Raw genomic sequence first — 22,744 nt, 5'->3', positions numbered from 1 at the left:
CTCCCTCCTTTTTCTTTGAAGGAAGGAAAAGAAAAAAGGGGAAGAAAGGGACTTGCAATGAAAACCAGAGCAGTGGGTTAATGACAGCCCTGCAGGCTTCAGTAGACTGGGAAGATACACGAGGCACTTCCTCTACCATCTGGCAGGCAATTCTGCTGCTGCTGCTTGGTACATAACTTTGGAGTGAATAAGCAAACAAGTAAAACTTTTTAAGAGACACCAATTATGAAACACCAGCTATTAATCTGTCATCTTACTCCCTTCCCTTTTCTCCCACCACAGTATTCCTTTCCTCAAGTCTTTTCCAGTTCTCGTGTCTACCTGTGAAAATATGCACTGCCTTGTCAGGTTTTCAGATCCGACTCCGTTTGCCTTTTCGTTGGCATTGCTTCTCAGGATGAACGAGGGCCAGAGCTAATACATTTATATTTCTCTTGTAATCACTTAAGCTTCTTTGAGTCAGAGAGAAATGCAGTTAGTAGCAATAAAGCCATCCGCCTCTGTTGAAAGATTTCCTTCAAGTCTGGCTGGAAGTGAGAATGTAAAAGAGCAGCTTTCGGTGAGCCAAGCTTACTCAACTATTGTTTAAAATGCAGTCACAAATGGCTGGGTGCATTGCTGTGTAGGAGTATGTTATGGTTTTGTGGTGGGGTGACCCTAGCTGGACACCAGGTGCCCACCAAAGCTCTATCAGCCCCCTTCTCAGATGGACAGGGGAGAGAAAATATAACAAAAGGCTCATGGGTTGAGATAACGACAGGGAGAGATCACTCAGCAATTACCGTCACGGACAAAACAGATTCGACTCGGTGAAATTAGTTTAGTTTATTACAAATCAAACCAGAGTAGGGTAATGAGAAATAAGAAGTAAATCTTAAAACTCCTTCTTCTTGGGCTTAACTTCACTCTTGAATTCTCTCCCTTCTCCCCCCCGAGCGGCGCAGGAGGACAGGAATGGGGGTTGTGGTCAGTTCATCACACTTTTTCCCTGCCACTCCTTCCTCCTGAGAGGGAGGGCTCCTCACACTCTTCCCCTGCTCCAGCATAGGGTCCCTTCTTCAGGAGACAGTTCTCCACGAACTTCTCCAATGTGAGACCTTCCCACGGGCTGCAATTCTTCACAAACTGCTCCAGTGTGGGTCCCTTCCACAGAGTGCAGTTCTACAGGAACAGCCTGCTCCAGTGTGGGTCCACCAAGGGGTCACAAGTCCTGCCAGCAAACCTGCTCCAACGTGGGCTCCTTTCTCCACAGGCCCATAGCTCTTGCCAGGAGCCTGCTCCAGTGCAAGCTTCCCACAGGGTCACAGCCTCCTTTGGGCATCCACCTGCTCTGGTATGGGGCCCTCCACAGGCTGCAGGTGGATATCTGCTCCACTGTGGACCTCCATAGGCTGCAGGAGGACAGCCTGCCTCACCATGGTCTTCAGCACGGGCTGCAGAGGAATCCCTTCTCTGGCACCCGGAGCACTTGCTACCCCACCTTCTTCACCAACCTTGGCGTCTGCAGAGTGGTTGCTCTCACATATTCTCACTCCTCTCTTTAGCTGCAATTGCACAGGTTTAGGTGGGTTTTTTTCCCCCTTCTTAAATATGTTATCCTTGAGATGCTACCACTGCCGCTAATGAGCTCGGCCTTGGCCAGCTGCAGGTCCATCCTGGAGCCAGCTGGCATTGGCTCTATCGGACATAGGGGAAGCTTCTAACAGCTTCTCACAGAAGTCACCCCCGCTACCAAAACCGCATTACACAAACCCAATATAGTTTTAATTCTGATGGCTTTTCTCAAGCACAATGAAATGCATTGTGTTGAGGTCACATCTTCAAGTTCAGTAAATCACCGCAGCACAACTGAAGTCAGAAAAACAGAGAAGTTGCAAAATCTCAGGTTTTTGTCTCTTAAAAGTCTCTGAGAGTGATACTACAGCTGATTTTTGATGCTGAAAACCTTATCATCAAATATATATCTTTCAGGCTTTCCTGTGAGCAGCTCTTATCTAGCTCCATTCTTATAACAAAAAAGACAAAAGGAATGTCAATGAGTAACAGCAAAATCTTGGATGAATTAAGGATAAGTAATCACTGAATTGTAGTACAACTGTGAAGCACAAGTTCAGTAAGAATAAGATGTATTAATTTACAGATATGCCCATTAATGCCAGGCAACATTTTTTACAAAAATTAATTTTTGTTATTCGCAACTGCTGATCCTTAAATGGGCCAGAAAGCGGGGGGGGGGAAGAAATTCCAAGTGCTCTAGAGCAGTTGCTTTCATTTGACACTAATTTTCCCAGAAAAAAATACATACTGTCTGTTAGGTTTATTACACAGCTTCTTGAAATACCAAAAACTATAACAACAACAGATCACAGTTTCAGTTTGGTTTTTGACTGGCCTCCTGCTTTGTACCTGTAGAACTGTAAGTGAAAACAAATACAACAACTAATGCTTCAATTCTGACTGCCTGATCCTACCCACAAGGCAGGTACAAACCCAAGAGACCCAACTACAGTCGGCGCAAAACTTTTCACAGTTTTAAGGCTATAAAAAGGTAGTGTAGATTTTGAAGACTCAGAAGATTGCTATCGATGCTATCAAGAGGGTTGGTGGTTAAGTTTGTTTAAAGACCTATATATTCAGATATTAGTCTAAAATTTGGGCTGGGCATCTGTGAACACATTCTCTTCCAAGATATCTGGTAACTTTTTGCATCCAGTGAAGCTGGAAGTGCCCCAAGGACAGCCCTTCTTTCACAGTACCCTGGCACTTCTGCTCTTTGCCCCAGCAGGGAGCAGGAAGTACAGAGGTAAACAAAGATGAAAAACAATAAGTGGAAAAAAAAGTTACTGCAACTCCTTGTAGCTCAAAACCAAAATGAAGCAGTTGGGATGGAAGGTTTAACTTGCCCAGGGCAAGTAGTCTTCTAAGTCTTTTTGACTTCAGTTGCCCAGTTTATCCCTCTCTCACAGGAGCAACATTGCGTTTAAAAGTAATTGCACAACACGCACTGATATGAAAATCCTAAAATATCGCAAGAAGCCATATGACCTTAAAAATAGTAAAATTTGCCAATCCACAAAATGATAACCATACATTGTATGAACGTGTTAATGCTAGTGCTACTGTACTGCACATCATCTATTTGCTTTCTTTGTTCTTAACCCCTTTGTTCCGAGAGTCAGGATATCCTGATGCTAAGGATTCTGCAAAATAACAGTACAACAACAATAGTATAATACTTTGGAAGCACTTCACAATTTTCAAGACAGAGCCACCTGAAAGTGTAGCGGGCTATCAGTACAGCACTACAGCCTATAGTGAACATAGGGCAAGGTTTTTAAAAGCATTAGAGTTGTCTGAGGTGGGAACTTTTAAGATACACATGTCAAAGGATCCTCGAACAGGGGAAAGAGCACGCTGCCCCTGCTGATATTGGCATGAGGAGGAAAGGCTTCTGCACCGTTTTCTACATGTCAAGGTGTTTGTTAACTTTCAGTCCGTTCTCTTGGCTCCTCTTCCGCTGTGAAGGAAGATCCTGCTTGTTTGCCAGTTTATTTTTCCATCTGTGAAAAGGCAGGATGTTAAATGTAACCCAAATGTAACAAATGTATTAACTATGCCTGCTAGAAAATATTATAATGCCCACTAAAATCCCATTAAATAAGTCTTCTGCGATCTTACTGAAAACTCAGCGCTGGTGCAAAAGCCCACCCTCCACCCTTCTGTTTGTTGCATGCTCTGTAAACTAACGGCTAAAGCACAGAGCAGTACCAACTTTTAGCAGACTAAAAGGGATATATTGTACCAAGGCAAAATAAAAGTTGTGGAAAGCACAAGGCCCCTCCTGGTTGGGCATCCCAGGGAAAGGCCGGGTGCTGCTGGGGTGCCCGGCCAGCGGCAGCACCCAAGCCCTCGTTGATGGCCGCAGAGCCCCGGACGGCCGCCTCACCGCTGCACGAGCAAGAACGCTCGCCCGGGAGGGCTTTGCCTTGTTTTTAAAGATTAGCGATGAATAATTGTCCTCTCGCTGGAGTCTGTGAGTGATCGCTGCCACCAGGCAGTGTCCTAACGTGACCCCGTCCAGGTGGGGCTCTGCAGCCAAAGCGATGAGGACGCAGGGCAAACACCCCACAGCTCCCCCGACCCTCCCCAAAACCGTAATTTCAGCGACTCGTTCCCCTCCGAGCCGTCAAGCGCCGTCGCTGCCCGTCTCCACGCTTGTGTCGGGCGCTTTCCCTGGGGCTGGCGTCCGAAAGAGCAGCGGGCGGGGGTCACCGCAGGCCGCCATCGGACTCCTGCCCGCTCCGGGCCCTCGCAGTGGGACGTGAATGGCCGCCTTTCCCCCCCGGCTTACCGCGGGGTTTGACTGAGAGGCCAAAACCCCCACCGGCTCCCCAGCCATCCCGGCGAGGGCGAGGAGGAAGGCGGGGAGGTGGGGGCTCCCCCGCGGCATCGCGGCGCGGATACGGTCCAACCGCCCCCTCCCTGCCCTCCTCCTCCTCCTCCTCCTCAGCGCGCAGAGGGGCGGCTCTGCCCGCCCAGCCCCGCTGCCCCCGACCGCCGTCGGGCTGCGCCGCCCCCCGCGCCGCCGCCCCGCCGCCGGCAGCAGCAGCAGCGGCCCGAGCCCCCGCCCCCGCCCCCGGGGCTCGGCGCTGCGCCGCGCCGGCATGAGCGGCGGCTCCGCGCCTGCCCGCCAGCCGCTTCGCCCCGGCTGCCGGCGCCTGGCGGCGGGTTGAGGGCGCGCAGAGGGCGGCCGGCGAGCGCGGCGGCCGGAGCCCGGCGCTCCTTCCTTCCCGCACCGCACCGCGGGGCCGGGCGGCGGCGGGGCGCGCCCCCCCCTGCGCGGGGCGGCGGTGGGCGGCTGGGCGCCCCCGCCCCGCTCTGGATGCCCATCGCGGCTGCTCGGGCCGGGGGGTGGCTGCGGCTCCCCGGCGGGGGGCGCGGGGCAGGATGCCGGTGCTGGAGCGCTTCTTCCCCGCGGCGGAGCCGGGCAGGCGGAGGAGGACGGGGGAAGAGCCGATGCCCTTTCCCATGGGCAGCCTGCCCGGTTATCAGCAGGGAACCCTGGCCTGGGACTTGCCCGAGATGATCAAGATGGTAAAGCTCGTTTGGAAATCCAAGGGGGAACTCCGCGGGGCGAAGCACAGAGGGGTGTTGGAGACCGAAGATGCCCTGGGCAGCTCGGCAGGTAGGTTTCCCCTGCCCCGCTGCTCGGGGGAGCGGGGGGGGAGGAGGGGGGAGAACGCGGCGGGGGTCCGGGATGGCGGGGAGCCGCGGCCGAAGCCGTCCCGTCCCGTTCCGTTGTGGGGTAGAGCCGCCGGGGCTGCCGCCGGCGGAGCGGAGCGGGCTGGACGGCGCGGGGCCGGGGAGCGCGGCCCGGCGGGCGTCCGGGTTTAAAAACGTGCTTTTGGCAGCTCTGGCCCTCTCCCCCCGCGGACACACGCAGTCACGCACACGCGGGGTTTGTGCCGGATGGGGGAGGCAGGTCCGCGCGCTGATGGCGCTCTGCCGTGCAATCTGTTGCGCTCTTTTATAAGCGGGGTGGTAAAAGCTCGGCTAAAAACAAGAGCAAGTAGCTCCGCGGCTTTGAGGCTGACCTCGGCCGGGGCAGCCGGGCTTGGTGCCGGCGCGGGGGAGCCTCTCCCCGGCCCGCACGGAGCTCCGCAGCGGCCGCCCCGCGGTTAAGGTGCCGGGGGCGGGGGGGAGCGGCAGGGAGCCCCGGGGGTAGCAGCGGCCGCCCCAGCGTCGGGGGCTTTCCCGGTTGTTTTCGCTGTGGCTTTTCTCCTCTTTACACCGCCGGACTTCACCCTCATCTTTGAGTGCGCTTGACGCATTTCACATGATCTTCCCGTGCTTCCCATCTGCAAAGCCGTGCGACACCCTTATGGCTTGTGTGTTGTTAGCTACCGGTATTAAAAACTTGAGACCCATTCTTGGAGTAACACTGCCACATCCCACCGCTTTCTCTTTGAACGTGGTATATTGCTGGCTAAAAAGCACATGCTTTTTTATTGGCTGTATAAATCTTGCACGTCAGTTTTTTTCCTAACTCACTAACAGTCGTGCAGCCATATGGCACCATATCAAATGCTTTATTGAAGTCCAGGTTAGACTTCCTACATTTTTACTATGTAGAAATAGGTTGTCGTGTTAGCACGGTACTTCTGATTAGTTGATACTGCACCTTATCCCATGCTCCACATCACTAATGGTTCAAAACATCTTGCCTCCTTCAAGATGTCTTGACTTCTGTTGAAGTCAGGCTCATAGGCCTACAGTTGTCTCAGTATCAGTTGATAATTATTTTATTCTGCTGTTATCATACTACTGTGACTTAATAGACTTACTGAAACTGTGTGGCTTGTTCCTTCAGAACTCTGGATTCAATCTCATCTCTGCAATCTGGTCACTGAACTCTTCTGGTGCATTCAGTCTTCAAAGATTATGCCTTCATTTTCCTTTATCAAGACCTATAATTTACAATATTTTGTGCCAGAATCATTTAATTTCTTATGTAGCATAACATCCTTGCGGGTATTTCAAAGTGCGTGTATGTTATCCTTTTGCGTGTGTAACTGTATATATAAAATGGAATAGTAAGTAAGTATCTGTGTGTCACTTTTGGATGCCCACCAAGACTGGCTGGTTGGTCATTTTAAGTCCATTATTTCAGACGTTTGCAGTTAAACTAAGAAATGCATGGTTCGCTTCTGCTTTGAAAAAGGGAAGGTAAGTTTGCAGGCACCAAGAAAAATGTACAGCCTGCCACCCCACTCTTTGGGAGTCACTTCAGTTTGGAAAAATAATAAGTAAGAGTGTTGTGGATAAAGAAAGGGGAGGTCAAATTGTTCTTTAAGATGTGGAGCAAATCATCTGGGAATGTACCATAGCCAACCAGGGAGATTGAGGTTTGTGTGGTGAATGGTGAGTGTTCAGAGATGGACCCTAATCAAACAGAATTTAAGAAATGCTGCGTTGGTTACACCTCATGTATGAGCAATAGTGGTTTTTCAGTATGCTTGTGTTATATCTGGTGAAATTAGTTTCATGAGGTAACAAATGAGATTCGCCTTCAGATTCCTGGAGGCAACTAAAAATGTGCATGAATGTACAGAGACAGATTAGTCCACTAGCAGGATATGAGTAACTTGCATTTACTCAAGTGGCTATTACTCGTATCCTGTGAAGGGACAGTCCTCTTCACAGTGCCAGATCCTATTTCATAAGCTCAGTTGACTTGCAGCAGTACGAAGCAGAGCAGATGACGACTGTAACTCTCAACACTTCAAATACGAATCATCAGACAGTTTGAGTGAACCAGACCTGGGTTGCTGGTTTTTCCTCCTCAACAGCAATCATCCTAGTAGTTTTCCCTCTTGTGGTTTCATTTTAGTCACTTTAAGTACACTGGAGTATGTGGGAAAACCAGTAAATGCTGAGATCTAGTAGACTTAAATAAGTGCAAAATCAAAGAATGCAGAAATGGGAAGAAAAGATAATCATTCAGAAGGATCAGTAGTTTGAGCTACTCAGCTTTCTGTTTGTATGGTATTTTGTACACGTTTGGCTCCTTTTAAAAAAAACACAACTGTATAACTTGCATCTTGTAAAAAGGCAGTACTTCAGTAGGAAATCAGGTTTTTTTCAGGTGAAGCTAAAGCAAATAACTTCTGCTCAAGGTATTGCTAGCTAGGCAAATAAAGGTTGATTGTTCAGTAGTAGAGTTCACAGCACTTTCCACATCAAAGGCTTTTTCATTTAAATTTGTAAGTGTTCATGTGATAACTCATGTTCTGTTATCACATCCTCATGAAACTACTTTGCTTACAGTAGAAGAGAAGGAAATAGATATGGATTCTGGAAAGAAACACTCAGGATTTCTGCCTTGCTTGATCATGTTAATAGAGATTTAGCTAAGCAAATTCCCTTGTCCTAGCCTGAGTGATTGGACTCGGCTTTTGGCTGGCTTTCTAGAAAGGAACAACCCTCTTAACCATAGGTAGTGAGGGGGAAGGAGAGCTGTATCTGGACATGATGTCAGTTCTCTGGATGGCAATGTCTTGGGGACTCATATAGCCGTAATTCATACCGCATTCCTCTTTCCTGAGGTAGGAGTAGAGAGCTGCTATAGAGCAAAGCTGTCTGTGTGTCCTGGGCTCTCAAATAAAAGAGCTATATCTGGGTCTTTCATCTTTGTGTTTAGTACTGAGTAATAAGCCACTCCATCTCCCTGCAAAAAAGTGTTTGCAGCACATCACGCAGCATATATTTGGGATGAACAAAGAACCTGGATCTCATAGACACTGCCTGCCTGAAGTTTCTAGTGATTTTGTTTTCCTTCCAAAGCAGCAAAATTCACATCTTGAGCCTTTTCTTATTGCTGCACTGCTTTTTAAAGTTAGTATCAATTAAGACTGCAGACCTTTCTCCTGCTCCTGGCCTGCTGTTGCTTAGTAACTCTTTTTGTCTGTTTCAATCCCTGACCAAATCAGCACAAAACTGTGGTTTGGTGAAGACTTTCTCTGGCTATGCCAGAAACCATTTCACATACTCAGACTGGCCATGTGATAGTAAAAAAGTGCAATAATGGAACATAATTAATATGAAAAGCATTGGGTGGGAAATGGGCGTAATTTAGTGTCATTCCTTACAGTGTTGCAAATAGATTATTTGCAAGCCAGTGCTTTTCACTTGAATAAAATAACAGCATGTGTTGATATTACTACAATTGAATTATTCAAATAATTCTTAACTGAAACTGTGTTGATCTCCAGGAGGGAACTGTGTTCTGTTTGTGACCCGAACTTTCTTATCACTCTCTCCTAGAGTTCAGCAGCTTTGCAGATTAAACAGACCCGATCAGGGAATGGGTATAGGTCTGCCTCCAAGCGTCTTCATTATGAGCATTATCAACCTCTTAAATTTACAGTGATCATCTCAGAGTACTCCAGTGAGACTTTCCGTACTGTTTGAGTCTTGCACATGTGCCGACACAGAAGACTTTCAGAGAAGGTACAGTGGTACTTAGAATTATCAAGGTCCTTTGAGACACAGATCTCTGTGGGGTTTTTTGAAATGACTCTGAATGTTTTTTTCCACCTATCTCTGTCTGTAGATGTTTTCTCAGAAATATAGGTTCTGATTCATGCATGCATCATGCTCATTGTTAACTGATGAGTCCCTTTGCCATGAGGAGGAAAAACAAGCAGTACCACACATCACTCCTATTACAGTTTGCTGCTGGGAAAATTTCCCCAAATTATTGGTGTGTCCGTTTACTTCTCCTCTCCAATCAACTGTCTCCTTTCCAATTCAGTAATGTATTCAAACTTCTTACCATCGTCCAGACTAACCTTGCTTTTGCAAACTTACAGCTGCGTGCTGAGCAATCTTGTGATGTACCTATTGGCGAGGTCAGAGTTAAAATCATGTACTTCTTCAGTGGTTGCTTGAAGGTCTTCCCTAAAGTTATTCACAAGACCTCTCAAAGACTCAGTTCGTCCATGATATCTAAAGATACCATGCCTTCTCCTTCATTTTTCTTTTGTGATGAACAACTTTCATCAAGCTGTGCAGTAACTTTACTGTGCATGTTAAAATAAAAGTCATGCTTCCCCTTCCTATCGTTACTTATAGAATGACAGAATGATTTGGGTCAGAAGGGACCTTTAAAGTCCAATCCTCCTGCCATGGGCAGGGACACCTCACACTAGACCAGGTTGCTCAAAGCCCCATCCAACCTGGCCTTGAACACTTCCAGGGATGGTGCATCCACAGCTTCTCTGGACAACCTGTTCTGCCATGTACTTGCTGAATCATATTTAATTGTGACATCTTGAAACTCATGCATGCTTTTGTAGTTCCACCGCAACAATTGGTAATCATAAAATGCTTAAAAATCTGAATCGGTATATTACTGAGAACAAAATGGGGGGTTGTCTAACAGCTTAGAAAGCTCATCATTTTGTGTAGTTGATGTTGAGCATGTAGGTGCCACAGATGTAGATCCCAGCAATAAATAAAACACAGGAGCTATCAAGTGGCATTTTCTTAGCACCTGACAAGTCTCTTGTGATTTCTGTAGATTGAAAACAGCTTTGTTTGTGTCCTACTGAGAGATACACAGCAGGCAGAAGGGCAGCTTGCTATATCTTTGCCTTTCCTTTGCCTTTCCATACTTTTTAAACCCATTACACTTACTAGGGACAAAGAATGTGAATTTGATAGAATCAGGGCTGCCTGCGGCAACCTTGATTGCTCTTTGACTGTTGTGTTGAAACTCCAGCCCCTGAGAATAGGGAATATGCTCTTCTGTATTCTTGTGAAGAGCCGGTTAAATCAGTGGAACTGTGTGTGATGGTCTCATTAAGAACAGTGAAATTAGATTGTATGTAGTACCACTTCTGTCGCGTGTGTATGTAGACCAAGTGAGAAAAGACATATAATTCAGACCACATCTATGCTCTTCAAACATAACTCTCCAGTTCACTGGCTGAACACAGGTTAGTAATACATGTGATTTTGAGTTTTGGTTTTTTTAAATACTTTACTGATTAGACAATTGGCTTAAAAGATAAAAAAAAAACACTTTGACACATTAAATCGTGGTCACTGAATTCTGGTCCTTTTTTAGCACTTAACTCTTCAGAAGTATTTTCAAAATGTAGTGCAGAATGAGAAGTTGAACCGATACTTGGTTTTGAACATGTCAAAATGAGCTAATGTGTTTGTCAGCCAAACTCTTTGTTTATTTTGGGGGTGAAAATTTTCTCTCAACTCTACCTTTAAGTGTTTAACCACTCTCTCCTACTTCATTCTTATGTACATTTTCTGTTGGGGATTTGTTAGGGTTTTGGGATATTTGGAAATAAGAGGTAGACCAGGGGTAAACATTAGAGAATAAATTATCTGAAAATCTCAACAATTTCTGAATGGTCTTTCAGTTCAGCCTTGCTGGCACATTTTTTGTTTGCTTTATTGTGAATGTTGGAAAACAAAATTTGTTTGCAGAAATACTTGGAGAAGCTCTTCCAGCAGCTGTTCAACTACGTACAGCCACAACCGAAAGAAAAAGATTGCAATATGGAGTTAAGACTTCAGGATAAAGTTAGCAGATAAAATGTAATTTCCCAGGTTGGGTGTTGGCCAGCATGCAGAAGGTAATGCTGCTGGTGTGCTAGAAAAGTGACAGAGGTTTTATTGATACGTCGACTCAGAGACAAATCAGCAGTCTGATAAAAACTATAAACACAAATAGAGCAAATTCCAGTGAGTTGTAAAATGGTGGCGAGATCTGTTGCTTTCGGTGAAGCTCTTCTAAATATCAGGACCCAAGGATTTGGCTTTGTATATAAAAATAGTGTTTCTAAAGGAAAAGCTACTGCACTATAATACAAATAGGCTTTTTGATGTGGGGGGTTTTTTATATGCTTGTTTGTTTCTTTAAGGTTAAAGCTGATAGTTTTCTTTTATCTTTGGTAAATTGACTCTTAAGTGCTTTATACTCTGTGGAGAATTAAACTGATAAATGACTACCAATAGAAAGCAGTAGCGATATTAGCCGTGCCTGCCTAGTGGTGATAATTTTCTGTATTGCTTAAATGTAATGTCTGAAATGCACCGTGGGAGACTTGATACTGCATCTGACTTTCAGTGCTTCTAAAGTAGAAGTGGAGCATTGTATGCAACGTGTTTGCTATTTCATCTCTCCTTCATAACAAACTTACAGTTTGTGGTCTGTCATACTTCTTAAAACTTTGCTTGGAGACATGCGTCCCAGGCAACTTTCTGTAGTCCTGCTTGATGAAGCGTGAGTTTGGCTTTCCAGGCAACACAAGGAAAAGGGTGCCCATGTCACCATTTTCTCCACTATGACCTATTTCTGACCCCCTCCCCAGAGCTCTGCATTGAGAATATGCTAAATCGTGTTACTTATGATTGCTCACGTGCTGCTTAATTGCTCTCACATTTCCAAGGGGCATCTTTACAAATGGGCCGACTTGTGCGAATTGGAGTCGTACTGCAGGAACTTCCCTGTGTCAGCTTCTTTAGGTTGACTGAAAAAACTCAGTTGACCTCAGGCTGCTTTTCAGAGCAATTGTGCACCCCATTCTGGCCATGATGCTGTAAAACATGCTAGTCCTCCTGTCTTCCCTTGTCTGGATGAAAAAGTGCAAATACTTAAAGAAATGCTCTTGAGACTTGCAGCCTGAAACATGCTTTGACATTTGTTAAAAACTTTTTGTAAGTCATCCTAAGCTTGTTCAAAAAGAACATTTTAGTCTGCTTAATTATGGGATAAATTAGAGTGACTTTTAAGTACTTGACTAATTCTTGGTGTAGGCTCGCAAATGCAAGACAAAAACGTCTCAGCTCTTCATTTTTTTCCTCAGGTTGCAACATAAAATTTCTTCTGTCACTGTTATTGCTACAAACAAACAAACTCTGTATCAGAGAAAGAATAAATCCTTATTAACCTCCTGGAAAAAGCATTCTTTCAGCTCTTCAGTGGACAGCCAACTATGGTTTTCCCTCTCTCCTCCTCAAATCACTGTAAGATCATAAAAGTTCCTTGTCTTATCCTGTCACCTGCTAGGAAGAGGCATTGTCCTGTGAAAGTTCCTGATGCTGCAAAGCTGAACATAGTGTGGTCTAAGGTGTGTACAAAGAGGAAGGTCAAACACAATAGGCGTTTAGCAGGCTTATCATCGAGACTAGTGCTGGCAGATCTGTCCCTTGTTAAAGTACCAATAAAGGGACAAAACCCGCTCTTTGAAGAGGTTCCTGACATTCTTGTATCCTCCAAAGTTCTCTCAGAAAGTGAAATTTTTTTAAATCGGTGAGCAGAGGTTGCTGGCAATCCTTGTGAGTAATGCCCTGTGGGAGCCCTCCCCAGGCTGGGGAGCTGAGGACCTGGTTCAAATTGCACTGAAGCCGTGGGCGTGAATGGGCTTTGTTCTAACCTGGGATGTTCAGTGGTACTTTTAGGTGAAACCCTGTGCAAGGTGTGCTCTTAAGTGTCTCTTCGTACACAGGAGGCCATTTGGAGAAATTGCTGTAAGCTTCCCCAGCTCTGATCCCTTCTGATGGGGAAGGGTGTAAAGCTCCGCTTCCCTTGGAAGAGTACGAAATCCTTTCCTCTGTAACCAGCTCCAGCTTGCACAGAGCTAATGCCCTTCAAATATTGTTACCTCAGTGTTTTCCTGCTATCCCTGACCTAACATAAGGGCAAAGTATTAACACTTAAGGCCTCCTTAACAGATGCTCTGTGCAGGTGCAGTTAGAGATGAAGCAGTGTCCTGGAGGGTCTTCAGGACGCACTGTGCGGGGGCAGGCATTGCTTCATTCCCCGTTGCTTAAGCACTGCCTTGAGACTGAATGTTTTGTTTTCAGCTGCTGGAATTACAGATTGGCCAGAATAACTCTAAACTAAGTACTACACAGTAGTGTTTGAACACCGCTCTTGAAAGTTAAATTGTAAAGTAGGTTCATCTAAGTAGAAGGAATTAGTTTTAAGCTTGGTGGGGCTATGTTCCAAACCAGTCAAAAAACTAGTGTCTTGCAACGATGTGCCAGGTGAATATTCAATTATCATACAGAATATTCAAAAATCACACAGAACAATTGCAGAAACATACAGAAAAATGCAGACACGGAACATTTCTTAAGCCATCAAAACTTTGACAGGTGCAGAAAACACCTTAAGTACACAGTCCACCAGTATGTTTTTAATAGCTGTTGGCCAAGTTCTTCCCTGTCTTATAAGAAGCACTTCTCTGAACAAGCTTTCCATTAGTTAAGGTTAGCAGCAGTTAGTCCTCGGGGGGGCGAGGTGGGTGTATCTATGCATGTGTCTTGATTATCAGGAGACCTGCTTCACTGAAGCACCCAGGTGCTTATCCAAATAGTTGCACGTTCCAAACTTTGCTTATCCAAACATCTTCCAAACAGTTCATGTGTGCAAAACTTAAGCTGGAAATCTCATAATTATAGGCTTTCATGGAAGATTTCTTATTTCCTGCTTCCAGCCTGAGTGGATGTACTGCAGGAACAGCTGCCTTCACAGTAATTTGGCAATTGCATTTCTAATTCCAAATGGAACTGGGAGAATAAAGGGGTGGGAGAGACTGGGCTCCTGTGAAATGCCGAAAAGAGTGACTTGATTCAGCTTGGGTTGTGCATGCAGGTTTGTCTCATCAAAAGAAGTGGGCGGGGAGGGAAGAATCCTGTACGCCTTGCTTGCAGATTACTTTAACAGCGAGAAACAGAAAACCGCGTGTGAGAGATTCTGAACTTTATACATGCAGCACAGCTATTACACTTGCTTTCTCTTCTTCCTGGAAGCACTAGTGAGCATACATTTCATGCTCTCATTTGGGAACTAAAGCTAACTGAATAAATTAGTACTGGCAATAGCTTAGGGCCTTTTTTTGAACTCTAGTTCAGTGTGTGTAAAAGAAGTGTGTTGCTTTCCGTGACTACTAGAAAGACTAAGCAGAGAAGAATTTACTGCACAGCTGAGAACAGCAGCCCTAAAATGGCAGAGGAGCAAGGCTTTTAGGTGAGAGAGTGTCAGCATAGGCTTCCAAGTGAGGTCAGTTTGAACATCCTGCTTAGAGTCAGCAAGCCGAAAGCTCTGAGGGAAGCAGAGCAGCAAGAAACAGCAGGAGATGAGCAAAGGATAGGAGCTGGAAGGACAGAAGAGGAGTTTCTTTAGTACTGTTCAGTGCAGTAGCACATCTCACTTAAATTGCATCCCGAGTTCCTTCCTTGTCAGTCATGAATAAGGCAACAATCACAGCTGTGTGTCAGCACTGGCACAGCTTTTTCCCCCACCTTTTCTGTCAAGTAGTCCTGCTCTCTTATTGGAAACCATAATTGCAGCTGTGGATCAAGGACGTGGTGACACAGATAAGCTGGGCTTGATGCAGTTGTGCATTGACTCTCAGAGACTTTTTTTTTTAAGGACTATCTCGTGAATTATCAGCTTTTCCAAGCTTCGTGCATCTCAGCCAAAGTGACAGGAAAGAGCAAGGGTAGTAGCAACTCAAGTTATGGCAGTGTGGGGGCTCGTGTTGAAGACCTGCTGCAGGCATGAGGGTAGAGAAGCTGTTACAGGACTGCGCTAGCTCAGCTGCATGAGTAATCAGAAGGTTTCGGTATGATATCTTCTGTTTCTTCCTCAATGCTAGTTAACTTAACCACAGTAGAAGTGAAAGGGATAGTAGGACTTAACGGGCTAGTGCAAATAACATACTGCATGCAAGGTAAAGTGCAGCAAATAATATCAAGTAGCTTAAGAGAGAGGTGTGCTTAAAGACCCTATTTTGCCTGTGGAGAAATTAAGAGAATCAGGAGGAAGGGATTTTCCTGTTTTAACTAGAATGGGGTGTGTTCACTGGGTGGTCTGCAGGGTTTAGCCACCTGGTGTACTCATAAGAAAGGTATGATCTTTGACAAGATTTCACAGGTCCTTTGTAGGACCAGGATGCTCAGATCTTCACTAATGATTGGATCTGAAGTCCTGGTTCATTAAGATACAAGTCTGACTTTTAAGTGTCTTAAGAAGCTACCCGATTAATGTCAAATAAATGCTTAAAGTTACCTACAGAACCCAGTGTTCTGGTTTTCTGAGTTGTAAGATGGGATCTGTAAAATCTGATCATCTATTGAAGTTGCATAGCTATTAAATAATAATTACATTAGAGAGATGAAATTCTGAATAAAGTTATAACCTCTAACTAGGCAGACTCTGCAAGCTCATTTAATTTCCCAGTGGAATAGCAATAGAATAGATCTTCCCTTCCCCCATTGCCAGCAATGCACATCATTAAATATGTACTTAGTAGCTGGCAAAACAGACTAAAAGTTAAACTAACTTTGCTAATAATGGGCTGGAATTCTCATAATGAAAATGCAAGGTACCTTATTTAAATGTTGGCCCCTTGACAGAATCTGCAACACAAGACTCACAAGACTGTCACTAATCTTTTTGTAGGTGCCCTGTAGCCAAAAATGTGCTGATGTCTGGCTTTGCACAGACTGGAGACCTGGGAGATTATATGTTTTGAATAGGATCAAATGACTAGAAGGGGAGAGCACTCTATACTTAGCTGTCTTGTCATACAGACAGAAAAATGTTTTGCATGTGACCTTGTTAACAGCATGAGTTAAGAGCAACATTACAAGGTAGAGACAGAGCTACTGAAGCTTAGATCATAATTGAGAATCTGTGTTTTTCTGGTCATCTGCTGAACTTCCCCCCCGCCCCCCGTCCCATTCTCCCATTTAGACTTAGTGACTTCCATTTTCATGCTGACTGTATCTCAGATGAAGAGATGAGGATGAGAAAATGTAAGACAGCCAGAAGATCCAGTCTCCTGGTCTGGTTCTCCTCCACGTTAGAAAGGCAGTGCACCAGTTTGACACTGGATTTCTTTTTCACCAATACTGTCTAGTCCTCCTTTTCTCTTAACACTCATTTGTTCTCCTTTCCTACTGCAAAGTCTGTCCTGGCGTACTCCTCAGCCGCCGTGCCTTTGAGCATCTTTCCAAATTACTATGACCAGGCTGACTACCTCACTACAAATTAATTCTCTTCTGTTGCAATGCACACCTCTGTCGTCAACTTCACTGATTCCCACACCTGCAGTCTTATTGGCCCCCTCTGTATTTCGGATAGCCTTTTACATCTTCCCCTCCTGCAGCCTCCACCTCTCTGCACTGCAGATTTTCACTGATGCTTCTTTGAACAGAAGACTGACATCTCTTATCCCCCGCCCCCCTTCCTCCTTGTTACAGGCAGAATTTTATTTACTGCTCCTTTCCTTTACCAAAGGACAGCACACGGTGGAGAAGTCTCTGTCCTGTTGGAGTGTGCAGTTAATCTCCCCTACAAATACACCTTTCACTGTCACTGTATGAACGGCTTATGAAATACCTCATAAATATCTGGTCCCCAGCTCAAGTCAATAGAACTCCTATTTTTTTGCAGATATCACCCCACACCTTCTTTTGGTTAGGGTAGAGGAAGCTACTGGGATGACTGTCACCATGCAAAGGCACACATGCTACCAACCAGCAACTATTTAAATAATGTGTCTCAGCCGGGAGGTATACATTCTTTGCTCTGGGGGAACTTCTCTTTCACCTTTGTCCAAAAGGAGAGTGTATGTACCGAAACTTAATTTTCTACGAAAACCTCATTATATTCTGGATCTCAAACATTGCAACCACCAAAACCATATGGCTTGTAACAGTCAGCAGCTTTCCCAGGTGTACTGGTAAGGTGCTGCCAGTAGAAGCTTGTTTGGCTTTAATGCTGTTGGTCAAAAGTTCTGTTCCTGTTCCCAGAAACATCGTTTTATCAAGAGAAGGGCCTCAGCCTCTTGGGAGCAAGCACAAATAGGAAATGCAACAGCAAAACTTTGTGTCTGTCCCACGTTGCTCTTACAGTTGGGGGCTGATAAAATAACACAGGACCGTCTGAGCCACACACAGAGGCAGAAGTGGAAGGAGCAGAGATCAAATAATATGAAGCAGCATGATAGTAAAAAGAAAAGCATGTAAAAATATTGAATGCCAGACAGATGGGTTGGGGTGGGGGGGGAGTGCAACTAATCCATGGGAAATCATAACAGTTGGATGACTGTTTTAAAATCTTTGAAAGGGGGAAAACAGCAATTTAACCGGACCGGATAAGAAAAAGCAAAGATAAGCTGCACTACAATGAGGAAAGAATGGCTTCTTGGACGTTGCTTATGTAGTGCTATAGTGCATCACAAATCTGAGTAGCCCATCTTACTTGAGTGCTGTATAAATCAAAAACTTCTTTGAAAGCACGGGTGTATATCACCTCTGCTGCAGGCTGTCATTCCTGAGCATAAAAGAAGAAAATGCTTTCTTTAAGGCTTGATATGGATGAATAGATATCTGTGGACAAGCTTCTTGTAGAAACAGGGGCTGGTGGAAGGTGACCAGTGAACAGGAGGCAGCAATGCACAAACAAGGTGGCATTCTGTCCTTTGGGGACAGGAGTACTTGTTTTTTGGAGGGGAAAGGGAGGTGGAAGAATTAGAACTGTTTTCTCTGTTACTTCTCTCCTGCCGTTATCAAATAAAATCTGCAAACACAGAAGTTACAATGGAACCAGGGAAGAGCTGGGCAAATATTTAATTTTGCTGTCCCTGTTTACAGGATGTTTCCACAAATTAAGAAACATGGGGGAAACTGGAGGGGGTGGGGGTGGTGACAGGGAAGAGCTGCCTGCCAGCTCCTGTTCTCGCGCCTGGAGTGGTCTATCTTCCAGCTTGCTTTGAGTGGAAAGCCCCACCTGAAAGCATGACCAACTGAGAGAGGCAAGAAGTCAAGCTGGCAGAGCCGCAGATTGTGATTATCCTAAATCACCAGTGACAGGCTCTGAAAATGCAACTTGCAAACTGTTACCACAAGAGATGGCTTCCAAAGAGCAGTCTCCACTGCTTGAAAAGATATCTAGGAGAGGCAGGAGGAGGATGGGTGTCCACTGCCATGGGTTTTCTGTATGAGTCTCTTATAAGATGCAGGGTGGGGGAAGGAACTGACTTTCTTCTATTTCCTTTTTAGCTACTGAAGGCATGAACTGGTTTACAGGAAAGGTGCTAGGTTGTTTTTTTTTTCTGGGGGGGTTGGAGAACAAAGACTCTGTTTATACCTTAATGCCTTCTGGGGGAAGTCAGCTAGCATTTAGAGCTCTTAGATTCCAGTGTGCAGCAGATCAGAAATGATCTTGGAGTGTCAGCCGTCAAAATACACACAGAAACCACTTTACGGAAGCATGAATTATGCATGAGGCACTCAGAAGTTGCTCAGGGCTAGCGGTGTTGACATGTCGCAGGTGACCTGTGCATAGGAGCAGCGGTGGTCTGGTGGTGCCGTCTTGCTGTGTGGCACGGGGTTGTGTTTCCTGGGCTGCAGGAAGACGTGGAGATTGAAAGCAGACCTGCATCTTTGGCTCGGGCTGCTCAGAACATCGAGAATATAGCTGTACAGAGCTAAGCAGGGCCCCAAATGTGGAATTTAAAGGAGCAGTCTTCTTTCCATACAGATGCAGACCTCTTTGTACAGCAGAGTTAAGTAACTTCAGGCAGGAGAGATTTTGAGCTGCTGTGGCACCTTTCCAGGAGCTAATAAGAACTTGAAACAGAGCCCAAGCCCTAAACGCACTTTATTTAGGCTCAGAGTGGCTGCTTTCCTTACTGCTGTAACTCAACAAGAAAAAGTCTTGTCTTTAAGTTTCTAGCTTTGAAATCGTATAGACTTACAGAGCCTTCATGTTAGTTAACAGGGAAGATGAGGGCTGAAGCCTCTTCTTATTCTGGATTTACTTTGCCATCAGTGCTGATCTCCGCTATGGAGATTGTTATGCCTACTAGTGAGGTGAAAACAGAGACTGTCTCTCTGTCCTATACAGTTGACCTCTAAAACCAGCCTGCAGAATGTGGGTACAGATGGATGATAACTTCAGAAACCACAGTGGCGCGTTCAAATTACTGCCCCACAAGTTCATTAGTCAGGTTAAAGCACTTATTTTGCACTGAGGGAGGCTCAGAGTGTTTGCAGGCTCCTCTAACGTAACAGAGCTGGAAGGATGGTTCCTTCAACAGCATGGCAGTTACTTTATAAACCAATATACGCTTCAAGTACCATCACTTAATCTTCTGGTGACTGCCTGGAAGACTTGGCACTGTCGAAAGCAGTGGCCTGTTAGCAAGACCAGCTTCCACTGTGGTTGTTGTAACAGAACAGATTGGGCCCCATATTTTGTAACTGTCTCAACCTTTCCCCATTTCCCAGACTGAACGAGAAGGGAAAGTTTTTCACCGTCTGACCCCATTTTGGCTGCTTGAGGCCCAGTAAATCACAAAGTAAAGCTAACATTGTAAGAATCACTCAGCTGGAGCTCTGAGCTTTCTCAGAAACATTTAATTTACTGATTTATAGTTTTAATTTTTTAACATTTTTATTTTCCTTTTGCAAATTTTAAAACGGAAGAATAAAATAGCAGTTGGTCAGCAAAGCTGACTTCTCAGGTAAATCAACACAAAAATCAGTTTTGGTATGCTGTTGAAGGAATTAAATGGTACTCACCCCCACAAGTTCATAAATATGTCTAATTCAGCTCATCAAATACTTACTTTCAATATCTCTAGACTGCTGGTCTGTAATTTTCGATACATGTTATTCTGTGAGTTCAGAAAAAACGATCAAAGTTTAAGATACTTGTTCTCTTCATGTTTATCCTGATGATAATTAAAATCCTTCAAGTGTGACTTTAATAAAGCGTTCTCCCTTCTGTCCAGTAAGGCCCATTCTGCTCCACTTTGCTCTAGCAAATAAATGGGAGAGAGGAGCGGAGCCTGCCAGGGCCTCTTGGAGTTCCATGAGGAGCTGAGGGATGATTAGAAACTGGAAAAAGGAGATCGGGAACTTTTATGTGTACTGAGAAAGGATGGGAATTTTAGAAACAGTGTGTGTGGAACTTGAGCCAAAAAAAAAAAAGGGTTTAAACTTTTGAAGATCTAGCTTCTGTTTCTAGGCATGATAGAAATAAAGAACTAATTGAGCAATAAAACGTGCTTATTGGAGTTGGCTAGGGTGTGACCACTTATAAAGGACTACTAACAACAGGATGAGGGTTTTTTCCTCTGCAGGGAAGAGAAATTAAGGAATATAAAATACACGTCATCGTATAGTCACGAGCGTTTGAAATGCACATATGCACATTGTATGTGTCCTTTAGCTTCCTTTTGACTTTTGTGTTCATAAAACATTTCCGCAGTTCTGGTGAGGAAGGGAGGAATAAAACCTCAGCACTGCAAAGGAGCATTAACTTCACTCTCACTTGTGTATGGCAGGGTTGATTTGGGTGTTTTACATCTGTGGGATCTTGTTTCTGAAGTGCTAGTAGGCTGTGTCAGGCAGGGTGTTCTGCTCAGTGATAGTCTCGATAACTCAGGATAACTCCCTAAATAAACGGTGCTCCCCAATCCTTTACAGTTCATACTGTTGTAAAACCTGATCATGGAGGTTGCCCTGTTGTGCAGCCTCGATACCCGTGCCGTATTATGCTAGGCACTGTACAGGTTAAAAAAAAAAAAAAACAACCCAGTTGTTAGGTTCCAGAAATCTGAAAAAAAAATCTAAATAAACAAATGCAATCAATGGATGTGTTTGGAACTGTTCTCAAATAACAACTATGATTTGTACGGCTAACCACTTTGCTCAGCAGTAAGTAGTTGTAGAACTGGATTTTAAGGAAAGACTGAAGGAAACCAAATTGCTCAACTGCCGCAAATATCCTGCTCTGTTCCTGTAAGAGGACATAAACCAACAACTAATAAAAAAAAAAAATATGTTTTATTAACTGTTGGAAGAATTATTTCTATCAGCATTTCCCAGTAAAATTGAAGTGACTTAATTCCCAAACTTTCTTTCAAAAAAGGCGTTTTTTCAGGCTGTTGGAAATTGGCCACTAAATGTGTCTGTAACACATTAGGCACTGTTTTTCAAAACACCTTGTGGACTGCTAATTGGGGTTTGCATAATACCGCAAAATTGCAGGCATTCCTTTGAAATAAGTAGGAATGAAAACTGCTTTTCTGGAGTAAAAGAAAAGGAATTTTTTTATTTTTAACAAAAAGCTCTAACAAAAATCCTTTGTTTCAATATGTTATAATTATTGTTTGCTTTATTTTTCCTGAAGAAATTAGAGTCATTTGAGGAAAAGTTTCTAAGCAGTTTTGAGTTACACAAGTTCAAGGGGGCCTTGTACATACAGTACTACTGTTCAGGCCAAGAGGTAAACAATTATGAAATGCCTTTGAAATGCGGGGTTGGTGAGGCTTTTCAAGGTTATGTATTTTGTCACTGAACACAGCAGTAAGTTGTTGGGGGCAGGAGTAAGTGATACTTACTTATGTACAGATGTGCATGCGAAAAAGGTAAGAAATCTAATAGCACAGGGTCCAAATTCTTAGTCACAACACCCTGTTGCAAATCTGACTTACCCTGTAGGGACTGGGGCAGGATTAAAAAAAATGTTTGGGGTTTTTTTTTTTTTAATCAGAGAAATATGCTTGCTTGGTCAAAATTCAGACTTATTCTGCTCTTTGGCTGGTGAGTTGATAAGCATTTCAGGCCTGCCCCTCCTGCACATCTAGGGCTGTGCTGGGTTTGGGCCTGAAAGTAATTTTAGGGTGCAATGGGATTGAACCAGGAGTGGCACAGAAAAGCATTAGGCTGTGTTCTGTGCTTCTGTCCTTTCTAACCATTGGATCACTCTGGGCTGTGAATCCTTTCCATGGCTTTGAACTTTCAAAATGTCAGTCCAAGCAAGCTGATCGGTTGTTTCCTAAGTGTCCAGCAGCTTACCATGACTGGACATGGGTAGCAACTCTCACAAAGGAAAAGCTGGAGAAAGCCTGTTTTAGAGCATCACCAGAGTGGCTGGGTGCATGAGGGAGCCAGCCCTATCCAATTAACTCTTCTTCCTGTCCTGAAATTCTGAAAGTGCAGTTGTAACGTCTCTTCATGCTCTGGGTGACGTACCCAGCCAGAAATCATGAACATCCAGATCTGCTTCACCTCACTGCATGATTCTGTGTTTAATGAAATACAGCAAAAGGAAAACTTTTAGGCAAGCACATGTGCTGGATGCTAATAGAGTTGGAAGCTTACACTGTATTTACCAATGAGAACAGTCTCTTAC

At 44.6% G+C, this 22,744-nt stretch overlaps 1 protein-coding gene and 1 long non-coding RNA gene across 3 annotated transcripts in view; one reads left to right on the top strand and one right to left on the bottom strand.

Moving 5' to 3' along the window:
• PDE7B (phosphodiesterase 7B) overlaps positions 1 to 22,744 on the top strand; it is a 177,296-nt gene that overhangs the window by 89,198 nt on the left and 65,354 nt on the right. Inside the window, exon 1 of one of the 2 annotated variants that reach the window (XM_074580654.1) lies at positions 4,686 to 5,185. The exons of the other annotated variant lie outside the window; for it this stretch is intronic. Coding sequence (XP_074436755.1) covers positions 4,948 to 5,185 — 238 coding nt within the window. The 5' untranslated portion in view covers positions 4,686 to 4,947. Of the gene's footprint in view, positions 1 to 4,685; positions 5,186 to 22,744 lie in introns of those variants that run through there. 2 annotated transcript variants of the gene reach the window in all.
• On the bottom strand, positions 807 to 4,562 carry LOC141740976 (uncharacterized). Its single transcript, XR_012586219.1, has 2 exons — positions 4,352 to 4,562; positions 807 to 3,560 (listed from the first exon to the last, which is right to left on the bottom strand). It is a non-coding gene; the product is annotated as an uncharacterized LOC141740976 (long non-coding RNA).

Source organism: Larus michahellis, chromosome 3, assembly GCF_964199755.1.
Source record: "Larus michahellis chromosome 3, bLarMic1.1, whole genome shotgun sequence".
Taxonomy (NCBI): Eukaryota; Metazoa; Chordata; class Aves; order Charadriiformes; family Laridae; genus Larus; species Larus michahellis.
Note: the sequence above shows the minus strand (reverse complement) of the source record. Positions and strands in the feature narration are given on the sequence as shown.